Source organism: Poecilia mexicana, unplaced genomic scaffold (genome assembly GCF_051168715.1).
Source record: "Poecilia mexicana isolate PSO_F unplaced genomic scaffold, ASM5116871v1 scaffold_8, whole genome shotgun sequence".
NCBI classification, from domain to species: Eukaryota; Metazoa; Chordata; class Actinopteri; order Cyprinodontiformes; family Poeciliidae; genus Poecilia; species Poecilia mexicana.
In genome coordinates, this window is record NW_028263377.1 from 22216691 (window position 1) to 22241885 (window position 25195).

The 25195-nt window shown below is 38.5% G+C and overlaps 1 protein-coding gene and 1 non-coding gene across 2 annotated transcripts; both read left to right on the top strand.

Moving 5' to 3' along the window:
- Positions 1-613: 613 nt before the first annotated feature.
- Positions 614-686, top strand: trnai-uau (transfer RNA isoleucine (anticodon UAU)). Its single transcript has one exon. It is a non-coding gene; the product is annotated as a tRNA-Ile (tRNA).
- Positions 687-14109: 13423 nt separating this feature from the next.
- gjc1 (gap junction protein gamma 1) lies at positions 14110-25190 on the top strand. The gene is made up of 2 exons (XM_015000288.2): positions 14110-14661; positions 21490-25190. Exon 2 carries the CDS (start codon positions 21544-21546, stop codon positions 22999-23001), a length of 1458 nt encoding a protein of 485 aa, XP_014855774.1. The 5' UTR covers positions 14110-14661; positions 21490-21543; the 3' UTR covers positions 23002-25190.
- Positions 25191-25195: the final 5 nt, after the last annotated feature.

Consider the following 25195-nt stretch of genomic DNA (forward strand, 5'->3'; position numbering starts at 1 on the left):
AGACCTTAGACATGAATTGCCCCATACAGGATTTGAACCCATGACCTCAGCATTGCCAGCACCGTGCTCTAACCTGCTGAGCTAACTCACCTACCTTACAAACTGTTGAGTTTCCATGGATTTAAGAAGAACTTACATGATCTTACCACAATGGAGATTTGATAAAAGTGCTTATATTACAATGTTTTTCAAAACAACATACATAATATTTTATTTTCCAGAGATTTTGTATTTTGAAGTGTTGATATTATTTTTGAACCATTTTTAATTTTCAAGTGATTGTATTTCAGAGATATTTTTTTATTTAATGTCTTAATTTTATTTTTGAACCATTTTTTATTTGTAAGTGTTGATTTTATTTTTTAGCCATTCTCTGTAGAACCATTTGTCTCTGCTAATGACATCTTCAATACATTTCTTTGATCTCAGGCTTAGTTTATGGACTGTAATGTGAAATTGGGCACAATTATAAGTCTGACAGTTTGTTCACCAAGTTACTGTGCTCTCTGAGAGGATCTGTGCTATAAGTATTTGACATTGTTCCATGCCCATCATTGACATTAATCTCTAACAAAATGTGGATCATCTACCAGGAACACTGCAAACAGCATGAGTTTCTGTAGTGTAGTGGTTATCACGTTTGCTTTATACGCAAAAGGTTTCTGGTTTGAAACCAGACAGAAACATGTTCTATTCCTCACAGGTGTTTACTAAAGATCAACAAGGGTTCTGTGGTGTCATGGTCTGTACTCAGAATCCAGGCATCTGAGTGCAAGCCTCATTTGACATTTTCATGCGTTGCATCTCACATCATCAACTTTGGAACCTCAAACTGAAACAAAGCAGAGAAGTTCAGATCCTGTAGTGTAGTGGTTATCACGTTTGCTTTACACACAAAAGGTCTCTGGTTCAAAACCAGACAGAAGTGGTTTTTGTAGGTTATGCATCTCTTGGGGTGCAGTGAGACAACAAGAGCCTTCCCCTTTCATGATGGTTCATTTGCCAATCGACTTCAATGTAGGCTTCTTTGAAATCGAAGCTACTTCACTTCAATTACCAATTGGCAGTTCTATGATGTAATGCACATGTGTCAAACTCAAGGCCCGCCGGCCACATGTGGCCCCCCAGCATTTTATAGGCCAATGATTGACTTAAAATAGGTTTTGAGCACGAATTGACTACAAACTACATTTCAACCAAAGGTTTGTAATGCTCTTCCTAACCAGACGCTCCAAAGCGTCCGGTCCATAACTCTTCAACACGCCGTCAGCTCCCGGTCAGAAAGACGCATTTAGTTCAGAGACCATGAGATGATATTCAGAAAGGATTTTTTAAATTAATTGGTTTCAGTTGCCTCTTAGACTAAATCTTTGTGTAAAGTCTATATTGTCTGCCCATGTGACTTGTTTTTATTATTTGTTTGCTTACCTTTAAACACTGATTTAAATATTGTAATTTTTAAATTGAGCAGTAATTTTACATCCATGGAAACTCAAATGTAATATTTAAAACTTCAATACATAAAATCAGTTATTTAACAATATGAGGTGGTGTTTAATCTATTTTTAACATTATATTTTTATACATTTATGCTAGGGGTGCCCAAGTCTAGTTTTCCAGAGCTACAATCTGCAGCTGTAGATGGATTCCTTCTCTAACACACCTGGACCATTGACTCATTATAAGCCTCTACAGAACTGAATGAGGGAAGTCAACCTTTTGTCTGGGGTGTGTTTTAGCAGGGGTGCACTCATGATTTGTACCGTCAATGTGGCCCGTTGAGGGTGGCCAATATGCTGAAGTGGCCCTGGGTGAAATTGAGTTTGACACCCCTGTTTTAGCAGATAGAGAATCTACTGGAGCGACTCAGTTCTCGAATGGAAGCACCTCGAAATCATGCAGAAGGAGATGTTCATGTTTACAACTTGGTTTTGTTCTCACCATGGGTAGATGGCATTATTTGAAACTCAGTTTCAAATTTTCTATATGTAACAAAGGAATATAGAAAAGAAAATGTGTAAGGTTAGGGAAATACTGCCATATAAAACGCAAGGAAAAAGGATGCTGGTTTGATAGTTTCGTTGAAAAAAAACAAACTTAGAAGTCATAGGAACTTTTTTTGATAAGAAAATCTACACCTTTCCACTATTAAGCTTAGCAGAAGCTTTTTAGGGCGTTTTCTCATCGGGTCCAGAGCTTTGATCAGTTAACAGATAACAGCAAAACAATGTAGCTCCCCTGGTGCGGTTAAACTGAAGCTAATACACTTTTAACCACTGTTTTTCTTTTTCTCTTAATAAAAATAAAATTTCCTATGTTCTTTGGGCTTCCGACATCTAGCTAATAGTCATGTACATACTTAGTTATACATATTAATTTACTGAGCGAGGCACATTATATAGATTAACTACACAGACACTTTTTCCTGCTTATTAACATGTTTTTCCACTTGTAGCTAATGAAAATATTAGAATATTTCAAACCAATTTCTGTTGAGTTCAAATTCTCCTTAACGTTTAGTATTCTATCTATCTATCTATCTATCTATCTATCTATCTATCTATCTATCTATCTATCTATCTATCTATCTATCTATCTATCTATCTATCTATCTATCTATCTATCTATCTATCTATCTATCTATCTATCTAGCTCGCTAGCTCACTAGCTTACTAGATAGCTTGCTAGTAGCTTGTTAGCTAGCGAGCTAGCTGTATTTACTGAGAAAGACACATTACTTAGATCAATTACACAGAGAGCAATGTTTTCAAGCCTTATTTCTGCTTATTATTATGTTCTTCACCTTGTAGCTAATGAAAAATATTACATTTAACAAATAAATATTTCATCAGACCAATTTCTGTTGAGTTAAATTTCTGTTTAAAGTTTGTTTAAAAGGGCTGTCCATCCATCCATCCACCCATCCACAGAACTGCCACTGCTCAGCATTATGCTGAAATAAAACAAGAGAAATCAGTTTTTAATAAAAAAATAAACTTGTAATTATTTTCTCTTAATGACCTGGTTAAAATATTGAGAACAAAATGGATGCAGTAGGTACTGCAGAAGAGCAGGGTAACATTTAAATTTAGATGTTTATTTTAAAAATACAGAAAAAAAAGAAGAAATCTGTCAGCAGACCTAAGTCAAATCACCCCACAGCTACATAGTGAGACTGTCTGGCTTTCTTGCTGAAGAAGTGTGTTGTGTTAAAAGTGATGAGTGTGTGTTACCCTGCTTCACCTTGTCAGATCACAGTGAGATGTTAGACTACCCCAAGGGGGTGATTCAGACTAGACTTTGGCATACTCCCTTGCTGTTCAATTAACAGACTGCAGAGTTTAGTTTAGCTACAGAACTAAGGAGAATCCTGATGGTTGATCATGGATGATGGGGAAGAGAAAGTGAAGGTTTTTTGAGGGGGATGGGAGATGAGTACAGTAGCAGCAGACAGAGGGAAGGGTGGGAGTGTGTGGGGATTTGAGGGACTGTCAGGGTAAAAGATGGGGGGATGGTGAATGATGGGGTCTCCTCCCAGTTATTATAACACTGTAATGTTGTGTTCTGGCTCCATTTCTCTGCCCTCATGTTCCCAGTCTATGAATGGGAAGTTGCACGAGTGCTTTGTCTCTGCTTGGTGCCACAGGCAGAAACAGGGAGCTCCATTCATGCACTCTTGAATACCGCCACATTGGACAGCTCTCTTTGCCTTTTTACCTACTCTATTAGCTCCTTAAATGTTTAGGTTCTGATTGCTTTGCTTGCAAGATTTTCTTTTGCAGCTAATGTGTGGATCATCAGCAGCCATAGATGATGTTTTATCATTTTTGTTTTTCATTTAGCTGGGTTTATTCCACGGTTTTATGTTGCTGTGTTGAAGGACGAGGGTTGTGACTGATCAAAAAACAAAGTACAGTGCGTTTTCCTAGTTGCAAAACTCCGGCACGCTTTCATAAATGCATTAGTTTTGTCTCCCCTTCATCCCCGAACAGACCTTGAGGGTTTGTATTTTAGCAGCAAGCTTCAACCCTTGACCCGAAAGCATGGCTTTTGTTTTCCCTTCTCACTAATGCAGAAGTGCATCCGAAGAAGAACAAGAGTTTGAAAAATAGCAATCCTCTCCATCTTCTCTCATCACTACTCTGCTTTTTGTATCCATCCGTCTTTCAAACAGCAGAATGGCCCCTACAGTGTGGAAGGAGGCTGCAAGTTGCAGCTGCTGCGCGCACTAAGCAGCAGCATGGAGCGTCCCTCTGTACACTCGGAGAAAAAGACACAGAGGGAGCGAGCCGCTTCTCCCTGCTTGTCTGACGATTTTGCTTTGCTTTAATAGCAGGACTGATGCCATTTAAATCTTTCGCGTCAATGCACTCAATGCAAATCCAGCTGCATAAGCGGGGTACCGAAGTCCTTTACTAACACACAGCCGAGGAGAGTAAATGCAGTGGGGCCTATGCACGTCAACCCAGCCTTACTTATCCTCACATCCCTGTTAATAGCAGATAAATTAAAGCAGCTGTCAGGGATGCAGCCATGTGAGGACCGCTGTCATTGTACTTTGTTTTGCATGCAACCAAATTAATTTGAGCTCCACCTTGTTATCGCTGATTATCATATCAAAATGCACGCACCTCCAGAATGGTGACATGGCATGTCCCTGCTGAAAATGGCTGCCTTAAAATGGACACAGATGGGAAGATTTTGACATATTTATGTAAGACGTTTCGTATGGAGTTCAACATGTTCTTCATTCGTTAGTAATTGAGTTGCATTTCGAATATGAGAAAAAACAGTTTTGCTCTTATAAAACAGAGTGAAATGATTTAGCACTCCCAGTGGCTAGGAGTTTAAATTCAAAGTGAAAGGTGTTAGGTGCAAGCAGGGACAAGGCCGAATTTTATTAGGACATATTTTAAGGTGACGTTTTTTGAACTCCAGTCAAGTATGTTATTGCATACCTCAATAACATCAATCCACCTGTATGGTGTTTTCACTGTTTGGTCTAGTTTAGGGTCAAATCATATAAGGATTTGTATTTGAATAATGTCTGCTTCTTTGATGGCTTTGTCGGGGTTTTTTTTGATAGAATTATGGTTAGATAGAGTGTGATCCTTCATCTTTCTGCTCCTGATGCATTAAAAGTTTGCTGCAGTAAATGAAGTCATCCTCAATCCAGGCTCGGTGCTGAAGACTCATCAAGGTGAAAGTGTTGTGTGATTTGTTGGATATTATTAGTGAGGTAATGGGGTCTCGGAAGACGCCGGATCAGACAGGCGGCGGGCGTTGCTCACCCAGGTGTGCGATATTTAGCAGCAGCAGTTGCCTCAGGAACGGCTCCGTCAAACAACTGAACACGCGCTGTAACGAAAGACTGGCCACTTCCCTGGAGAACGTAAATAACTGGATAAGAAAAACACACAAGTACAGTAGGTCTGCACACACACACACACACGCACACACACACACACACCCACACACACACACACACATATATGCACCCAGATATTCCCTCAGCCCTCTAAAGCTGTCACCAACAGCAAACACACACACACACTCCATCTATGCCTGAGGAAACAAGAAGAAACATCTAACTGAGAGTCACTCAGCCTGACTCACACGCAGATATGCAAATATAAATATATTTACAGAACAACAATAACGTTATACTTGCTAGCAGCTTGGTTAACAGGACATGGATTGTAGCTCCTGCTAATTTGATCGATCGGACATACTCGTCTTCATTCAGGCTGAAAGTTCCTGTTGTTTTACCTCTTCATCCTTCAGCTCCTTCACCCTCCTCTTCCTCCTCCATCCCACTCTAATGAGTCTGAGCTTGCAGGTGAGAGACAGCCTGAGGAGATTGCTTCCACGTGCATGTATGCGTGTGTGTGTGTGTTTCCGTGTATGATTCCAGACAGGCTCTGCACAGAGTTGCACGCATTTCCATTCACCTCACATCTCTTGTCTCCTCCATACTAATTGCAGATGAGAATCTAATCTAAAGCTTAAACGAGACCTTTTTATGAGAAAATGTGGCAGGAAGTGTGAACTCATAATGATCATATGCAAGATGCAAAAAAAAAAAAGGAAACCCATCCAGCGAGTTGCAAGCTTTATCTCTAATATGACCCAAACAGATTGCCTGAGTAATGAAAGCAACTTTCCTCTGAACTACAAATATTTAACAGCCCAAATGTTTGCTCACTTGTGGGCCCCTGCACGCCCAAGCCACATGTTTGAGTATGATAATGAACATGTGCATGTAGTCTCCACTTACCCGCTGTTTATTAAACGGCTCCGTGTTGCACACAAACATAATCAAGGTCTGCCCAGTTCCAGTTACTTCTGAAATAAAGGATTTTAATCATTTACACGCATACGGCAGGGGAATACTTTAATCAGCCACTGGACTTTCAAGAAGCGTCAATTATTTTTCGTATAATTGAAGTTATAAAGCAAATATATAAACGGAGTAAGGAAACATTTAACAAACAGAATTATCATAGGTTTCAGGGTAATAATGACTGTAATTAAACCTCATAGATGACTGTATTCAAATTTGGGACCATAAACTGATTGGAGAAAACATTCTATGATTTATTTATTTATATGCAGTACTTTCCTTACCCTCTACATCCATTTATCAAACAATCCCCTATTTATTTACCCAACTTTTTTTTCTCCAAGAGGTAATCATGTAGCAAAAGGGGATTTGAATGTAAACTCCATGGAGCCAAGAGACTGTGCAAAACAAAAGAAGGACAATCAGTAATTGCTATAAAAACAATCAGTTATTATTAAGTTTGCTTTGCTAGTGCCAGCTTGAAACCTTATTCCCCATCAGAGCTGCCTTAAATGTTTGTGGTGTAGATTTAACAAGAAGTCAGACAGAAATTTTCCCTTTCCAAAATGCACCTTGTAATTTTTTTAATCTCATATTGTCTCATTTTGGTGAAATGTGTGGCCTCGATTTTCCTGAGCTGACAGGAGTGGCACCTGCTGTCATCTTCTGCTGCTGATTTGTTTTAGCTACTGTATCAGCTATCCATGCAATCACCATTGAGTGGATAATTTTTTCTTTTTTTGTTTATTCTCTGTAAATATCAGAGATGTTAGAAAATCCCAGGAGTTTTGCATTTTCAAATATACTCTTGCATGGTCAATTTCATTTAAAATCCCCGTTTTTCCCCTTTCTGATGCTCATTTTGAATTTCAGGAAGAGGTTTTTACTTCTACTAAATGCCTAAATGTGCCTTCTGGTTGGCTGATTTACTATTTGTGTTTGCAAGCAATTAATCAAGTGTACATAATGAAATGGGTGGTGGGTGTTCCCATAAAACTTATTTATTGAATTTTTATTGATAGTACTTTTAAGATCTTGTGGATGTTATTGTTCATTTCTGTGTTATTGATTCTGCAGCTGTTACTTCATATAAAAACAATGCAGACCTTAGGAAGTTTTAAAGCTCTTTAAAAAATTGACTTTTACTCTGACGTTAGATTCAGGCGGAGCTTCAGATCTTGATTTTTACTTTATCATTTTAAATCTTTATTATATTCACTTATCTTTCCAAATAATTGGTAAAAAACTGAATTTCTGCCCAGGTTGTAGAGAGAAACAAACCTCAGAAGTGTAAATTTCGGCATAATACAGAGGGGGAATAATAATAAAATTGAACGTAACATTTGGACTGAATGTTATTATTAAACTCTGACTATAACTAAATAATGTAATAATTAATAACAATAAGCTTTATTTTAAAGGTAAGATGTATAGCTCAAATATTTGATGCTGTACCAATTCATAGCATAAGCTAATTCACATCTGCAGTCCCTTGACAGGCTACAAAAATTGATATAAAGAAAAATTAAAAGGATTTAGTATTACTTTACACCCATTTTCTACACATCATCCATCCATCCATCCATCCATCCATCCATCCATCCATCCATCCATCCATCCATCCATCCATCCATCCATCCATCCATCCATCCATCCATCCATCCTTTGTTCAGACCTGCTTATCTTTGCAGGGTCATGGGGGGGCAGGTGCCAGTCTCCAGCAGCCATTGGCCGAGAGTCGAGGTTCAGCCTGCGCTGGTTGAAAATCCATCGCCGAAAACATAAACAAATTTAAAAAAAAATAAAATTATGCTATAAAGGGAAAAGGTGAATAACACACAGAGTCTTTGGACTCAAATCAAACTGCTGAAGTATGAAAATTGTTTTGGCAGGGATATGAAAATAAAGGGCCCCCTGTTGTTCTTGTTGAAGCACAGTTCTCTCCTCAAGCAATTCTCAAATACAAACAATGACGATCCTTTTTCAGTTTGAGGTGAATAAATCAGAGCTACTGTGGTGCCTTTCTATAAGAAGATCCTGGGTTCAAATCCAGTCCAAGTTTCTGTCTACACCAAGGTTGCAGGTTCTCTGTGTGCATGTGTGGGTTCTCTCCGGGTACTCTGACTTCCTGACTTGATTGGCATGTGTTAATGGTAAATCAGTTGAAAACATTGAAATCACTTCAAATGTTCTGAATAAAATACCTTGAGATTTAAAAAACATATTTATAAAAGTGAGTATTATGTAACATCTCAGTTATAAGTGGAAATATGAAATACATTTGAAGACAATTGGACTTCTCCTGTTTCTTTAAGATGATTGATCTAATCCAAGATGTTTCTTCAGTTCTGAAGATGGTTGAAAGTATCAGATTTGTAAACTGTGGTCAGAAGAATCACATTAACCGGGCCGTTAAGTTAAGAAATTAGGTGGATATAGTCACACAAGGGTTTGCTTCAATATTTGAATCCCTGTTAACGAAGCATGTGAGTTATTTATAACTAAATGTTCAATTATTTTAAATTCAAAATTGATTCTTAGACAATTTACAGATTAATATGTGGATTACATATCATTAAATCTTACTATCTAAAAATAGAAATAGAATAGAAATTTTGTTATGGCCTACAATCACAAAGGAAACTGCTGACTTAACAGTTGTCCAGCAAACAGTCATTAACAAGTTCTGGAAAATTAAGTGAAAGGAAAAAGTATCGAAGATAAAAGCTGCACAAACGTCAGAGAAGAAAGAGAAAAAGATTGAGTTGTTGCTCAGATGTTTTCAGATGAAAATTTCAGTTTTAAATCAAGGTTCCAGAGTTTGAAGAGAGAGTTTAGATGGCGAGAATCCAAGTTGCTTGAGGTGTAGAGTATAATTCCCAGACTCTGTGATGATTTGGGGAGCCGTGTCATCTGCTGCTAAAGGTCCAGTGGGTTTTATTAAGTCCAGAGTTATTGCCAGTGTATCAGAAATTCACTTCAGATGCTGATTTCATTCCCCAGGAGAACTTAACACCTATTGTTGCTTCAATAGTTATGGTATTACTGTACTTAATTGGGCAGGAAACTGAAATGACCTGAACACCACAGAGGAACCGTGGAGCGCTGTTACGGATGGAAATGAGAGACGAGCTGAATCTATTAAAGTAACCTGAGCTTCCCAAACAACTCAGTAGAGCTACCGGCTCATCTCCTGCAATTTAATACAATAGTCACTATAAATTCAATTGTCAGTTATGCTCTAATTTATTCCAAATTATCGCGTGTGAATTTCTTGTATGAAGCATTTTTCTGCTCGTATTTACCGTGACAACCCTGTCAGAGGAGATATGGTATTTCACTAATACATTCCTGATTAAATAATTGTTGTTTTCAGTGAACTTTTCTTCTAATAAAAGCTAAATAAGAGACGTAATGATTACTGGTAATGAAAAAAATCTTAAAGGAATGTCCTCCATAGTTGTTATTCCATATCTTGCAGAATGCGTATTATTTTTCATCATGTCTAAGATTACATTTAAAGTAGAGTTTCTAATTTTTATAAATCTAGAAATCTAGAAAGTCCTGGTACTTTAAAGATAAACTGATATTTTCAAAGACAATCTGACTGAAAAACACTTGATGTTGATTTGGGATTAATTTGTTTATATGCAGAATCTAATATTAGACTAACAATTATTAGTCACAGCTTCTTTAAAATGTGTTTAAATTCAGGCTTCATGTGCTGACAAGCCCAAAACATCACACTATCGTTTTCTTAAAAGATGCACTTTGTCCCATTAAATTAGGGCTCAGCTGTCTCAGGCTTAGAAGAAATCAATAGCCACTTGTCAGTCTAAAACTCTATAATGCAGCAATTTCTTTAATGGCCTGAGCAGAAGCATTTTGGGGAAATAATACGAAGCTGACCAAATTTATCACTCCAGGCTCCTTTTAAGTGCTTTGATGTTTACATGGACAGTGCTCTGTGAAATTAACTGAATTAGTTTGGTTTCCCGGGCAGCCTGTAAGGATTAGGAGAGTTTAGTGGCTGCAATCTTCTCCGTCCATCTATCTGCTGTCAGTTATAGCTTACTCATAAATAGTAAACATTTTCTGAAGGATTACTGAAGGAGCCGAGGATTTAAAATGTAGGAACCCTGCTGCTTTCAGCACCGAGCAGGAGAAACTGTTGCGCCTTTGCTTTGGGGTCATATAAATTGTAAAAAATAAAAATAAAAAATGTATCTGCACGGCTTGCATTTATGTCATGTTTCTGTTACCTTACAATTTATGCATAATTAGCTGGACAGAAAAGTTTACCACTAGTCTGTTAGTAATGTATTTTAAGATAAGATTGTTCATCAGATTGTCCTGAAATTATTTTTTAACATATTGATGCCATTGCATGTTGCTACCATTTTAATCTATGGTTGTCGTAACATAAAGCTTACATTTAGTCTTTGCAAAATCTTCCACTAAGCAATAAATTAATATATTTAAAATTATCTTTTTGATTTTCATTATTTCTGTCAGTTCGGAGGCTTATTTTCTCTCTAAACCCAGTTGTAACTACATAATTTGATATAATGTTATTCTCACATGTTGTGATATAGTTCCTATATATCCAGTAAATCTAAACCTACCTACAAAATGAAGTGATATCAGGTTTCAGGTGTGATGGCCCCACCAAACCACTAGGGGCAGCAGAGTTTCTCCATTTAATGTTGGCTAATTGCACAGCAATGAAACAACTGAACATTACATTACTTCATGTTACCAAAGCCAAAACAGGCAAAAAAGCCATGACTTGTAATGAAAAAAGGGAATAAAACCATTAAAAGTACATTATAACCAAGATAACAAAAACTCCACATCTAGGTTAAGTCTGAAGAAAACATTTATTTTTCACAAAAAGACAATTTTTGAACATCAAACAGTGTGGAGCAATTAAAAAAAAGGCATCAAAAAATAATACCATTAAAATCACTGGTATTAATTATTGACATAATCAAGGCTGATTAACTAAACCTGATATCAAACTGTATATTTGTAAAATATTGCATATTTTTGTTCTTCCAATTGAGTATGGGGTTCTTACTGAAATGTTAGTATGAGTAAGTTTTGAGTCGCACCAAAGTAAATCAACAAATTACTCAGTCTATGCTTTGATAAACTCATCAAAAAATTTCATTCTTTGGAAAATACTTTTGTTTTCCACTTAAGAAAACAAAATAATTGGTTGCCATGACAAAAAGGGATTTAAAAAAATCTAAATAAATAATTTAAAAATATTTATATCTTTGCATATACCACTTTTATGAACACACTATCATTGGTCTAAGAGTGGAAAAATTGGTTCTAAATTTCTAAGATGCCTCAACCATTAAAATGAACACGTCGTAATTTTAACGACAACATTGAATGTTATCCTGAAGGTCGTTGTAAACAGCTCAGGACTCTGTTTTCAGCTCAGCCTGTAATATTTGGCAGCAGCTTAGGCGTTTCCATCCCATTGTGCAAACGTTACTGCTCACTTTTACCAAGCAAAACTACCACTTAATCCAAAAGACCAGATAATTTATTTGATTCTTCAGATTGTAACAAAAATGTTCGGATGCCACAAAAACTCATAAGTTGTACTGCGAGCTGATGCTACAGGCTCAAACATGTTTCTTTCGTGAATCAATAAAAGAAATTAGGTTTATACTGCAAGTCTACCAAGTGCTGATGTTGTACAAGCGTCTTTTAAATCGCTCGCTCAGATTTGAACCGAGACCCTTTTGATCTGCTGCTAAGTGCTCCGCTGTAACCTACATGCATCTCGGTAAGACAGAGTGACCATAACAGGAGCTTCTCTCACATTAAGTCAGCAAAAGATTCAAGAAATAAATCATCTCTCCCACTTTGCTGGCTGAGTCTGCAAAGACTTCCCTCACTGTTGTGATTTATAGTTTATTACTTGCAAGTAAGTTTGAGTATTGGAAATACCCTGATGTCAGACACTCTCAGTCGCATAAAGCAGAGTTTCATCATGCACAGCAACCTATAGCAGATGATTTGGTTGCTGGTTAATATCCTCGCTGCCGACATTAGGAGCAGATCTCATTAAGGAAAATTTCTTGAATCTCTGCACATCAAATAAAATCTCAGGATTTCACTTTTCTTCACAGTGGAAAACATTTCATCACTTTTCAGCTTCACGTTTATGTCAAAAGGTTTGATTGCTGCAATTAAAGGATTCGTTGATGAAAGAATCTGCGAACTTTGTGTGACATGCTGGGTATTTAAAAAGGGTTTAGATGATTTATAGCATTCACTCCACCTAAAGAAGAAAGGTAAGAATGGAGGCTGAGATAAGGAGCTGAACGATATCAGATGGACATGTTTTGTTGTTTGCAGCTTTGTATGATTATGCATGTGCATGGATGTTCCTTTTGTTATAAACAGATTCTGCTAAATGTGTCTGAAGTTTTTTTTATATTTTTATTTAAAATCGTAACATTTTCTGGTAGTTATCGGTGTTGGCGCTTCATGTGTTACCTTCTTTTCTTTCCATTTTAAATAATCATAATAGTGAGGAACAGCTCTGTTTTATTTTGAACATATAAATAAATCAAAACTTTGTAATAATGCAGTGTAAAATAATTAGAACATTAGAATTTTTTTTTATCCACTTTTAGTTTTAATAATTTCAATTGAAAGTAACTGAGTATGAATGTTAACCTTGGGAATTAATTGGATCGTTTTTAGTGCAGAATGAAAGATGAACCCTGCAGAAAACCCCCCTCCAATTCGTAACCAACATACTGACAATCCAAACAAAAATAAAACAATATATAAAGTTTAATTTCACTTTTGTACAAAATACATTTTCAATATGATAAGTGAAGAGAGAAGGGAAGACAGAAATATCTTTAACTGATTGAATATGTTGTAGTTTATAAAGTTCTTTTACATTCTGACCTTCTCCAACGGTCAGAAAAAAAAAGATTCTGGACACCAGGGTGTGAAAAAAACTGTGTCAAAATGAGTCAGGTGTCAGAGCATCTCTTTGAAGGTTTTCCTGGCACATCTTACATCGGAAAATTACCCATAATCCACTGGAGACCCTTTGCATCCCTTCTGTTCTGACTTTGGATCCCTCAGAATGATGTCTGGGTTTCTTCTGCAAAAAGAACTTGCTTAAGGTTATTAGGTCAATCCATTAACAGAGTAAAATGCTTTTTTATTCTGCTTATCTGCAATGTTTGAATTTGGGGAATAGACTGTCTTTTACAAAATATTTTCGAACTCAAAGGTTTGACTGGGAAACTTAAATCATGTTGGATTGAAAACTGTTGTGCAGCCAAATATATCAACAACATGAGGAAATCTTTAGGTCTAAGTCTGGCTAGAAGAAGAGTTAGATATAACCATTTTTATTGTCCAACTGCTTCCAAGACGTCTTGCAAAACATGTCCAGTTTTAAATAGTGTTTAAATTTGTAGCAAATTATTTTAAAAGTGTTTAAATTATTATTTGTATGTGCACTTTGCACAAGGTCAAAAGCTGCATTCCCAAAACTTCCAATCTTCTTTCTATACCCCTTTTCACTTGCAAGGTTGCATAGCTGCAGCTCTCACTTTATGGTGTTTTTTTTTTGTTACCACAAGTAAAAATCTTCTCAGAAACGTCCTTGATTTACAAACACACCAAAGGTCTTTTCACTGAGTTTCTTTTAAGTAGAAAATATTCCTTGAGGCACATTTCTTTTAAGCTGGCATCTACGATTTGCTCACGTAGTGTTTTAAAAGTACAAACTTCTAATTACGTCCTGACCCGTCCTGAAATCTTTGTCTCGTGTTCGCCTCAGGTGGCCCGAGGTCTAAGTTTTGTTTACCTTCAAACGAAATGGATCCTTCCGCATCCCTTTACCCCTCCGAGGGGGTATTAAAAACCCCACTACCTCCTCTTCACCACCATCTCCACCCCCAACCATGACCCAGTTTGCAGGGGATGAGGGGTGTAAGTGTGGACCATTGTGAGTACCACAGGGAGGGAGGCAAGATGCTCTGCCTCCCTCTCTCCCTTTCAGAAGAAGAAAAAAAAAACGCTCACACTTGGTTAAGCACACACTGAGGCTCTCCGTAAGAGAACCACCGCCGAGCTTCTCCGCGTTTTGTTTCCAGTTTGTCTTTGTTGCGGAGATGCCAATGTTGATTTTAGGTCAGAGCTAATAGATGTCAGCTGAGGCTACAAGTATGTAAAGAGGACCGGAGCTGAGGAGACAGAGATGGGGGGGTTCTCAGATTCAGGAAGGACACCGGATCTGGCACCTGGGAGAGGAGAGGACAGGAGTGAGTACACTTCTTCTTCTTCATCTAACTGCAGCTTTTGGGTATTAACATTGTGAATTTGTGATCTTTAGGGTACCTTGCACTGATCCCTAACAAGAATATTCTGAGGTTCTTTTTTTTTTTAATCAAAAAAAGGCACAGATGTGCACAGAGAGAGTCCTGCCTCAGACTCTTCCTCTGACATATGGAACCTGTTTACAGTTGTAATTCTCCCCTTCGGTCACCATTAATGAGGAATTTTCTTTCTATTTCCTCATGCATGGAGAGAAAAAGACATGCTTGCCGAGAACAAAACTTCCGTTCTTACTTAGGACTTGCGCTCCATTACTCTTTAAATCTTTTGTGTTACGTCCTTTTTGTTTTCTGCAGCATGTTTCAAGAGTTAGAGGCCCAAATCAGGGTGGACGGTCCACTCAGCTCTTTGGAATTTATTTACATTTTGCATGTGCAAATCCAGCTATACATGTCGGTGCGTGCACCACACTTCGCTATGCTTTGATAACCTTTTGTGGTGCAGAGCTCCTCTTGGCGTGCATGGCTTTAATCACTTCAAGAAGTCTCCTGAACAAAGTTGCTCCTCATAAAGAAAAGAGACAACCAGAAAAAGCTGATAAGAATCCCATTTTTAGATAAGCTGAGGATTTTTTTCTCTTCATCTGCATGCCTAAAGAAAGAGCTTTTTATACCAGCTATATCTGCTCACATCCGTTTCTTACCACCAAAACCATTTTTACCCACTAATGACGATCCAGAGGCTTATCATGGACAGATGTTTGGCCAGCTCCTGTGTGAGCAGATTAGTTCGGTGTGTGCTGTCTGCAGAGGACAAGGTGGGAGCGCAGAGAGGCATCAGCGAAGCCGGCGGCAGAACGGAGGCGCCACGGCAGTGACCCTCAAACAGCCCCAGTTATCACTTCTTCAACTTTTATATTTTATTTAATTCAGTGAAGGGAAAGCATGAAGTTACAGTTTCTTGTAAATGTTGAAAGTGAAACACTTAAGTGTTTTAGAACGTAAGCTTATGAAGTATTCCCCACACTTAGCCTCAAAATGTTATTTTACACCGTCAGATAAATTTATTCATTGTTTTTCTTTACATTCTTCAGTATGAGCTTGACTTTTGTCTTTTTCTGTTGAGTATTATTGTTTTAATGAATCATTTCTTTTACCTTACGAAGGAACTTTGTTCACTGTCAGGAGAAAAACAACCGACTCGGCCTCTTACTTTAAAGTGCAGAGTTACATTTTTCCGTTTGACTGAAATTTGCTCATCTCAAACAAACAAACAAACAAACAAAAAATAAGTAAAGTTTTCTCTCCTTTTTGGATTTTGTAATATAAACCACGACAACTGGAGCTTTCTATTTTGGCTTTTTGCTCAGAATCACAATTTGTACCAGTTTTAAAGCAGAATAAAGTTCCCACACGTCATTTCTTAGTAATGGTTCAAAGAGAAATTTCCATAACTGTTTGTTATTTAATGCATAGTTAAACGTTTTGATTAGATAAAGGAACATTTCAATTAAACTGCAAATTACAAGTTTTATAAAACCTTCTTTCGTAGATTTATTTGTCTTCCTGATGAGTCTTTGCTGGCTAAATTTAAAGCTACTTTATTAAGTGGATGTGTCCAGAAATGCGATTAATTGATAAAAAAAAAAAAAAAAAAAAAATCCATGACATTCTAACAAATTTCAATCTTCTTTCTTCTTCTGATATCCATAAAGGCTAATGGGCAAATAAAACGGAACGATAAAATGATAAGTGTTTTAAAAGACAAGTTGCTTGAAGAAGCTGAATCAATATTGGCTGAAGATGGAACTGATCAAATCCATTTAATGATCCTGTGATTATAACTGCTACAAATAAATCTAACTGATCATTATCCTGATGATGAAGCAGATTAAAGAGTCATTCACGCAAATAGTTTCCAACTTTATCTGAGAAAAAGAACAACGTGAGAAAACAACAAGACGAATATTTGCAATTACTTTTAATCATAGGAAATAATCAGGATTTCAATAACATTAAAACTAATCCCTGGAGTTGCGTACAATAACAGTGTTGAGAGGTACTTAAATTTGATTAATAAAGCTCTAAATATACACATTAATATGGTTGGCTTGATTACTGCCAAAGCAGCGGCTAATAAACCCATTAGCCATATCGGCTGTCATTAGAGCCACTTTCTTTACATTCCAGTGCATTTAGTTTTCAAATTGCCTTTGGCCTCCACGTTGTATTATTATAAATAAGGCTGCAATTACATTTGTGCATGTGCTACACAGAAAATCACATATCAAAGGAAAGCAGCTTTGTGTTTTACATAAACTATAATGAGGTGCAGTTTGGCTAATAAGAACCTTTTATCTGGGATTTCTTGAAAGATTTATTAACACATTATTCCATTACATCCCAAAATCAGTGTTTCATGAACTTCTACATTATCTTTTAAAAGTACTTCAGAATTTTGTACTTTATATATGTAAATCATAATATTAAATTTACCCTTACTTATCTCTTCTGCTCTCTGATATGACCTTGATTTTTAATCTTTAGGCATTCTTTGTATAATTCTGAAAGATAAGTAATAAGTATAAATATTTATAATGTAGAAAATATTTTGATCTTCTAGACTGAATTCATAATGGATATACCATAGAAGTTTAACGAGGTTACAATTAAATATAAACATAGCCCTGATTTAAATTCAGGATTACATTTATTGAGAAGGTGTCTTCTTTTAACTTTGCTCCAAAGGATTTTAGATATCATATTTAAAAATAATTAATTTATTAGAAATTTTAAGTCTAGATTTAAAGGGGGACGTACTGTATTATGCAAATTCATTATTTGCATATTTTCATTCTTCCTTTTGGAGATCCAGAAGCAAGCATAAAAAAAACACCACCCAGCCATTTTTGGCAGTAAGTTCATATTTCCTGACGTCTGGAAGATTATCCGTTTTCACAACCGACAGGCACTGCGCTGTTACCTAGCAACCCCAGCTGAGCCTATCCCTTCACCTAGCAACCCAAGCTAGTCAGCTGGTTTTACCACTGTATACGCTGTACAATGGCCGCTGGAAAAGATTAGAATTTTGTTGTTGATTTACCGTTCAGAGACCACTTGCTGCATTCTTGTTGGTTGTGCAGGAAGCTCTACTTCTGCTTTTCAAAGATGTACAGTTGTATAATTGTGCCTCTGTTTGCAGTCATTTCTATGTGCGAGAGTAATTGTTGAGTTGGGGGACGTGGTCAGCATCAGCTCACTCTGAAAAGAGAACAAAACAGCCATAACTGAGCAGACTAAAGTCTCATTTTTAAGAATAATTTCGCTCAAAATAAATGTCATGAACATGTTTTGTATAGACCCATAGACGTATCCTAACCTGTTCAAGGAAGCATAGTAGTTAATTAATAGTTCTTAGTGTCACTTTTCATCATTATCACAATATCACTGCAAAATAAAGCTAAATTCATAATTGTACAAGTACAAAACGTGAACATTTTGTTCATTGGAAGGCAGAATAATATAAAGTAATGGCTCAAGACTTCATCTCTAAGACCTTTCCCAAAGGACCTCCTGCTACGATGCAATGCTTTATAATTTAAACACATCACCTAGATTTTATTAACCCACTATAAGGAAACTGATGGTACTTTTGAACTTTGTCCTGCAGGACGAATTTACCACCGGACACATTGTATGTTGCAGCACAGCACCACCGTGATGATGCACTCACCAACAACACAAGTCCAGGTTAATCTTCACAAACTTTCCCTCCAGCCATCTTTGCTTGCCTTGGGCTGAGTCTCGGTGTTCCTCGGTTCGCCCGTGGCGTTGCGTCTGCAGCCTCATGTCTTCATGTTGAGTCACTACAGTGAATAAGGAATACCTCGACTAACCTGAGAGCGGCTCTCTGTGTAGTCATGCAGCTCATACATGCCATGCAGAGACCCTGTGACTTTACTCCTCATGCTTTCGGAGGCTACTGCACGTGCGAGTGTGAGTGTGTAAATGTGTCGGCCCATCTGGGAGTCTGTCTGTAAACTACATCTGGCAGAAAATCTCCGTAGGTCCTGAGGGATGGGAGCCAGGAACTGAGGGGATTCCCGAAGTGATGCCGACTGTAACTGGAGTGTTGTCTGCTTAAATTAATGCGTGAGATGTTGATGTGTAGATTTCATCCCTCGGGTTCACCTTATGCAGTTCCAGTAGGGCAATAAGCCTTGTGAGCTTAGAAATATTGCCTGTAACATTGACTGTGACTCTCTTTCAAAGATAATTAGTGAAGAAACAAACCTGAAGGAGTTTTTAAAGGTTTGTTTTTTAATGTTTCCTTCTGTGGCAACCACACTGCCACTTTGAAGTTCGTTTTTTAAAGCAAAGTAAAAAAATAAAACCTCTGCCTCTTGTATCTGCGTAGGGCTCTTCAGGAGGCTGACTCACCCTGGTAACTTAATGCGCAGAGTCAGCTTCTTACCCCCAACTGCCCCACTAGCTCCTGCAGACATAAATTGGATGAGAAGGCAAAAGGCTTGGCCAAATGTGGTTGAAGTATTAGGAGTAATAAACACAGTCAGATGTGAGACAGGGGCTGATCATTTCTCATGGTCAAAGTGAACCTGGACCATTTCTTGCACACATCAAAACTGAACAAGAATGGATTTTATTTTTTTAAATGACTGTTGCAAAGGTTTTCAGAGAATACAGAAAGATCATAGATGAAGACTGTATAGCCTAACAAGGTATTATTCTCAATGCGAATGGATTTCCTTAAATTGGACATTTTCCAAACATTTGAGAAGAGGGGAGCAAACATTTAAATCAAAGTATCAAAGTGCGACAGCTGCAGGTTATCTAACAGGATATTGTTCGCTTTTACTTTAAATCGTTTACCTGTATTGATTAGTGACTTTTCACTGCACAACAAAAGAGGTGTGGCAAAGATGTTTTTTGTTGTCAGTGTCACAAACATGTAACATAAACATATTGCTTAAACCAGATATTCACATAAACTGTCTGAAAAATAAACTTTTTATTGTGACTTAAAGTAATCTTATAATGCATGGATCCATGCTGTTCAAAGTTTTTAAGTAAAGGGAAAGTTTCTTGTAGTTTCCTCAACATTCCCTCAAAATTAAAACGAAATGTGAATAAATCACATGGTTAGCAGTCACATTACTTATCTAGAAATACCTGAGGCCTGAGATTTAAAAAATTCAGCCCTGCTTAATAAATCACAAGAGAAATATATATGAACAATCCTTATTTCGACAAAGATTTGTCATTGTCAAAAGACCACATTATGAGTAAAACAAAAAAGCTATTACATCCTTTTTGTACCTGAAGAAGAATATAAAATACAAAACCGAGATAATGGTGAATCAGTTTAACCTTTGTAGCTGGCTGTGTTTCTGTGAGTAAGTCTGGATTTATGACCTACTGGAGAGTCAGAAAGTGGAGAAATACAGTGATGTAATGCAGGAAAGTCAAACGGACAGAGCTCAGAGATGGAAGGACTCCGGGTGGGGGACATCTCATTCTGCTTTGGTCTTTTCACTGTTTACCGGATCGCAGATGCTCAGAGTTTACACTGTGACGGCCAAACAGCCGTTGTTTTTCTCTATTTTGAACTCACATTTCCAGTGAGCATACCTAAAAAGATTCCTGACATCTGTCTCCTGCGTCTCAGGCATGTCCGTATATGGTCACAGTGATCATTACTCGATTCATGTTTTATCGCAAGCCCCCTACAGAACATTCCCACCCTCTCAGCCCTGGAGACACAAAACAGAGGACTGGAAGCTGTGTCTTCTCTGCTTCAGTGAGGTTTCACAGTTTTCCTGCTGCTCTAAGCTCAAAACCAGCTTGGTAAGGATCCCGACCCCGGAAGGCCTTTAAACCCTGACCTAAGCTAGTATTCATGGCTGGATTTTCTTTTCAGTCAAGCTGACAATAAGCCGTGTATTATTGCGCCTTCATGAGGAGGAAAGTTCTCTAGAGGTGTCATTTTCATCCCCAAAGCTGCCCTGAGGGACAGCCGCGTTTGGGTTCAGCTCCACTGCCTGAGCTAATGTGGGTCTGCTGTCTGAAATCCCGCTCCAATGGTTTGTGGCATACCACCTGCTGATTCTGCTGGTGTGCATGGACAGCCTGGAGCCCAGAACTAACCTAGATAGACAACATGTCCCATCCCCTCCTCAGAAACTGCAAATAGACACTGGAAGAACAATGCAAGTTATGTCTCAACCAGAACAAGCCAGTCAAGTCAACTCTGGGAAGTTAGCACAATCCTAAAAACTGCACCTCATAGAGAAGACAGCTGCACTAAGAGGATTTATTTCTTCTGAAAGAGATAGCCTGTGAAATAAAATGAAGCGTATGGGCGTGCACATATATGCGCGTGCACTTGATGATAGCAAATTCCCTATTTGGATTATTTTCCCCCCTTCTCAGTGCTGCTTGATGGTATTTTTTTAATACCGATATCCTCCTTCCAGTCTGTTTGGGCTTCTAATTCCCTAAAAAGTCCCAACTTGACAGCTACCTCTTTGTGACAGAGAGCTCTGTGTATCTGAGTTGCAAGGAGCAATAGAGGAAATTAAGGATGCATTGATTTTCTGAGCTCAGAGAGGAACGTTAATTTTAATTAATGTAATTATTGTGTCACTCCCTTTCACATCTTCCCGCTGAACTTGCAAAACTAATACTGTTTCCACTGGGATTAAAGTCTTACTGGAGATATTTAGCTAAATCTTTGCTTTTACTTTGAACTCACCCTGTATAACCTTGTTTCTCTCTCCCTGTCCCCTCATTTTGCAGAGTCTGTGAGCAAGTGAGAGAGGGACACTGTCTGCCCCACTGTCCAGTGACACCATGAGCTGGAGCTTCCTCACACGGCTGCTGGAGGAGATCCACAACCACTCCACCTTCGTGGGGAAGCTGTGGCTCACCGTGCTCATCGTCTTCCGCATTGTTCTCACTGCCGTTGGGGGAGAGTCCATCTACTACGACGAGCAGAGCAAGTTTGTGTGCAACTCGGGCCAGCCAGGCTGCGAGAACGTGTGCTACGACGCCTTTGCCCCGTTATCTCATGTCCGTTTCTGGGTGTTCCAGATCATTTTGGTGGCGATGCCTTCCCTTATGTACATGGGCTATGCTGTCAATAAGATTGCACGATTGGACGAAGCAAAAGGAAACATTGGATCTGCTGGCATCAGAGCAGCAGGAGGGGGCTACACCCACAGGAAACCCAGGAAAATTTGCTTTGGAGCCCGCCAGCACAGAGGCATAGAGGAGACTGAGGAGGATCAAGAGGATGATCCTATGATCTATGAGGTGCCAGAGATTGAACCACCAAAAAGGCCTCGAGATCCACTGCAGCCAACACCCAGACCTAAAATCCGCCATGATGGGCGTAAGCGCATCCGAGATGAGGGCCTGATGCGGGTCTACGTTTTGCAGCTGGTGACTAGAACAGTGCTGGAGGCGAGCTTCCTTGCAGGCCAGTATTTGCTGTACGGTTTCCGTGTGAAGCCGATTTTTGTATGCTCGGGAAAACCTTGCCCACACAGTGTCGACTGCTTTGTGTCGCGTCCTACGGAGAAAACCATTTTCCTCCGTATCATGTATGGTGTCACTGTCCTCTGCCTCTCTCTCAATGTCTGGGAAATGCTCCATTTGGGCATCGGTTCTATCTGTGACATTCTGCGGCGCCGGCGAAGCCCACCCCAGGACGATGAGTATCAACTGGGCTTGCTGGGCACTAATGGCGGTGGCGAGGGCTCTGTTGGAGGAACAGCTCCTGAAGCCGGTTCTGAGGGTGGGGTAGGTGGAGATGGTGCTGCAGATTATGTCGGGTACCCATTCTCATGGAACACCCCATCAGCTCCACCGGGGTACAACATTGTTGTAAAACCAGAACAGATGCCGTACACGGACCTTAGCAATGCTAAGATGGCATGCAAGCAGAACAGGGCAAACATTGCCCAGGAGGAACAGCAGCAGTTTGGCAGCAATGAGGACAATTTCCCCACTGGAGGAGAAGCCCGTGTGGCTCTCAACAAAGACATGATCCAGCAGGCTCACGAGCAACTGGAAGCAGCCATCCAAGCCTACAGTCAGCAGCACCGGGCTGAGGAACATCTAGGAGACAACCAGGATGATAAGCCGCAGAGCAACATCATCCAAGCCCAACCGCAGCCCCAGCTTCAACCTCAGAAAGAGCGCAAACACAGAGTGAAGCATGGCAAGGGGGGCAGCAGTGGAGGAGGTAGCAGCAGCAACAGCAGCAGCAGCAAATCAGGAGAGGGCAAGCCCTCAGTATGGATTTAAGCCCACGCACTGTGGCATGTTTGTTAGCATGTATATAATATTGAATGAATGGGAAGATGCTGCAACCTGTGTTGGATATTACACCACATATGCCTTAAAGAATCCTGCAAGCTGGAGGCTAATGTTTTTCTATAGATCTGGGTAAAAAAGTGTAATGTTGCAGCTGACAATTTGTTTAGTCAATCTCAAGGCCAAATCCAGCCTAACATAGTGTTTTATGTGGCTTTCTTGAATCCAAATTACATAAATCAGTCCAGTTTTTCACAAAAATGTATCCAAAATTAGAAGATCCCCTCATTTGTTTGTGCTGATGCAAATTTTACACAAAGATGTTCAAAAACATTGGATTCAAGTGATACTAACTCCCACCTGCAGGTGGCAGTATTTCTCACTTTTGAGACACTGCTGCCCCAGCTTTACTAGATATCACATTATAGTCCATGATTGATATGGCGAGTAAGAAAAAGTCACGTTTGACATCATATGGTGCAAAATTCCTTCCAGATATTTTAAAATTAGCATCACAAAACAACTACAAAATTGATCGCAAAAAAAATCTAACAATTGTGAAAGGAGCTGAAAGGAGAGGAGCTGTTCAATGTGAAAAGACATAAAATACTATTTAAGTTTAACAGGTACTTATGGAATGCAGAGACATATATTTATTAGTATTTGAACAGTTTGTTTAATCAAAACATTCTGGCACAATCTGCCTTTTGAGGACATTCGTAATCTTGATATGGCCCAAAATGAAAATGAGTTTGACACCCCTGAGCTTGAAGAATTACATCAACTATGTCTCGTTCCGGTCACTTCTGAAAAAAAGTATGTAGTCTTCCTGCTTCCCTTTTTGTAGGAAATCAAGCTTCATCTAATCTTTGATTCTGAAACGTTGAAATGAGATTGATCCTTGATTTTGGCTCATCCTGACACAAAAATGATGCACCATCACTATGTCTTGTTATGTACAATGTCTAGAAAACCAAAGCTTTGACTTAAGGTTATGATAATTAAGGTAAATTATAAAAATGTACATAAATACGACATCACCTGAAGCAGTGACTGTTTACTACAACGAGAACATGACCTACCTAAAGGCTGTGTCCTGTCACTTGACTTCTTTTCTTCCATCCTCTGTAGTATCTTCTCACAGTGTTTTTTGCTCTACACTTTAATCCAACTGTGTTTGTTTCATGTGAAATTTTAATCAAAGTGCTAAACCAGCTGCTCCTCAGGTGCCGCTGGGTGCAGCTGGTGGGTCTTACATCTCCTTAGAGTTATTTGTATTTGATTTTTTTTTTACAAGATGCAGAAGCAATTCAGCTTTTATACCTTAAATCTTCAAGTTCCTAGTTGTATCCTTGGCTGTTTTTGGAGGAGACAGTGCTTCTCTGCTGCTCCATTTGCCTTGTAGCTGACTGCCCCCTGGTGGTGATTTTGTACTGGGCATTTACTCTCATTTCACTAACTATGAAGTAGATGCAAATACTACCTACTATATCCAGCAACACCTTAACCAGCTGTAGTGGTCCTTTTCTATTGACAAGACTTGTGTCACTTATGTCTTCCCAGTGCTTCATGTTCAGTGTTGGACGCACAAGTCTTCACGTCGTAATGGAAAGAGTTCAAAGCCATTACTTTAATATAGTGAGACCAAACACTGTCTCTGTGATGCAAGTGTCAGTGCCAAGATTTTACACTGGGCTGCTATGAAGCTTGGTTGTTTGTAGCTTTGGAATACTTTGGCCATGCTACTCCAGCCGTGGAACTACTTCTGTGTCAGACCAACCCTTTTTGTAAAGCTCCTTTTTTTAAAAAGTACAATATGTGTATTGCTCTTTTGAACTGGGACTTGAAATGAAAAACTCCAAAATGGAGTCAATTTTAATGTTAAAGCCAGTGTTTTATATGAAAACATTTTGCTTTTGGAATGAAGCTCTTTTTTGTATGATTAAAGGAAAACAAAAAGATCAGTGATTACCTTTGTGGATATTTATGGATATTGTGATTTAATTGCCTTCCAACTGTAAAAATGTGAAATATGACATAGTATATTTTTATATGTCAGCTGCAATGGCTGAAGGGGAAAAAAAAGTAATTTGTTTTCTTGTGTGGTGCAGTATCAGTATTTCATGTATTTAGCAACCCTCTGAACTGACTTTTAATAAACAGTGTTACTCCTTTTTCAACATTG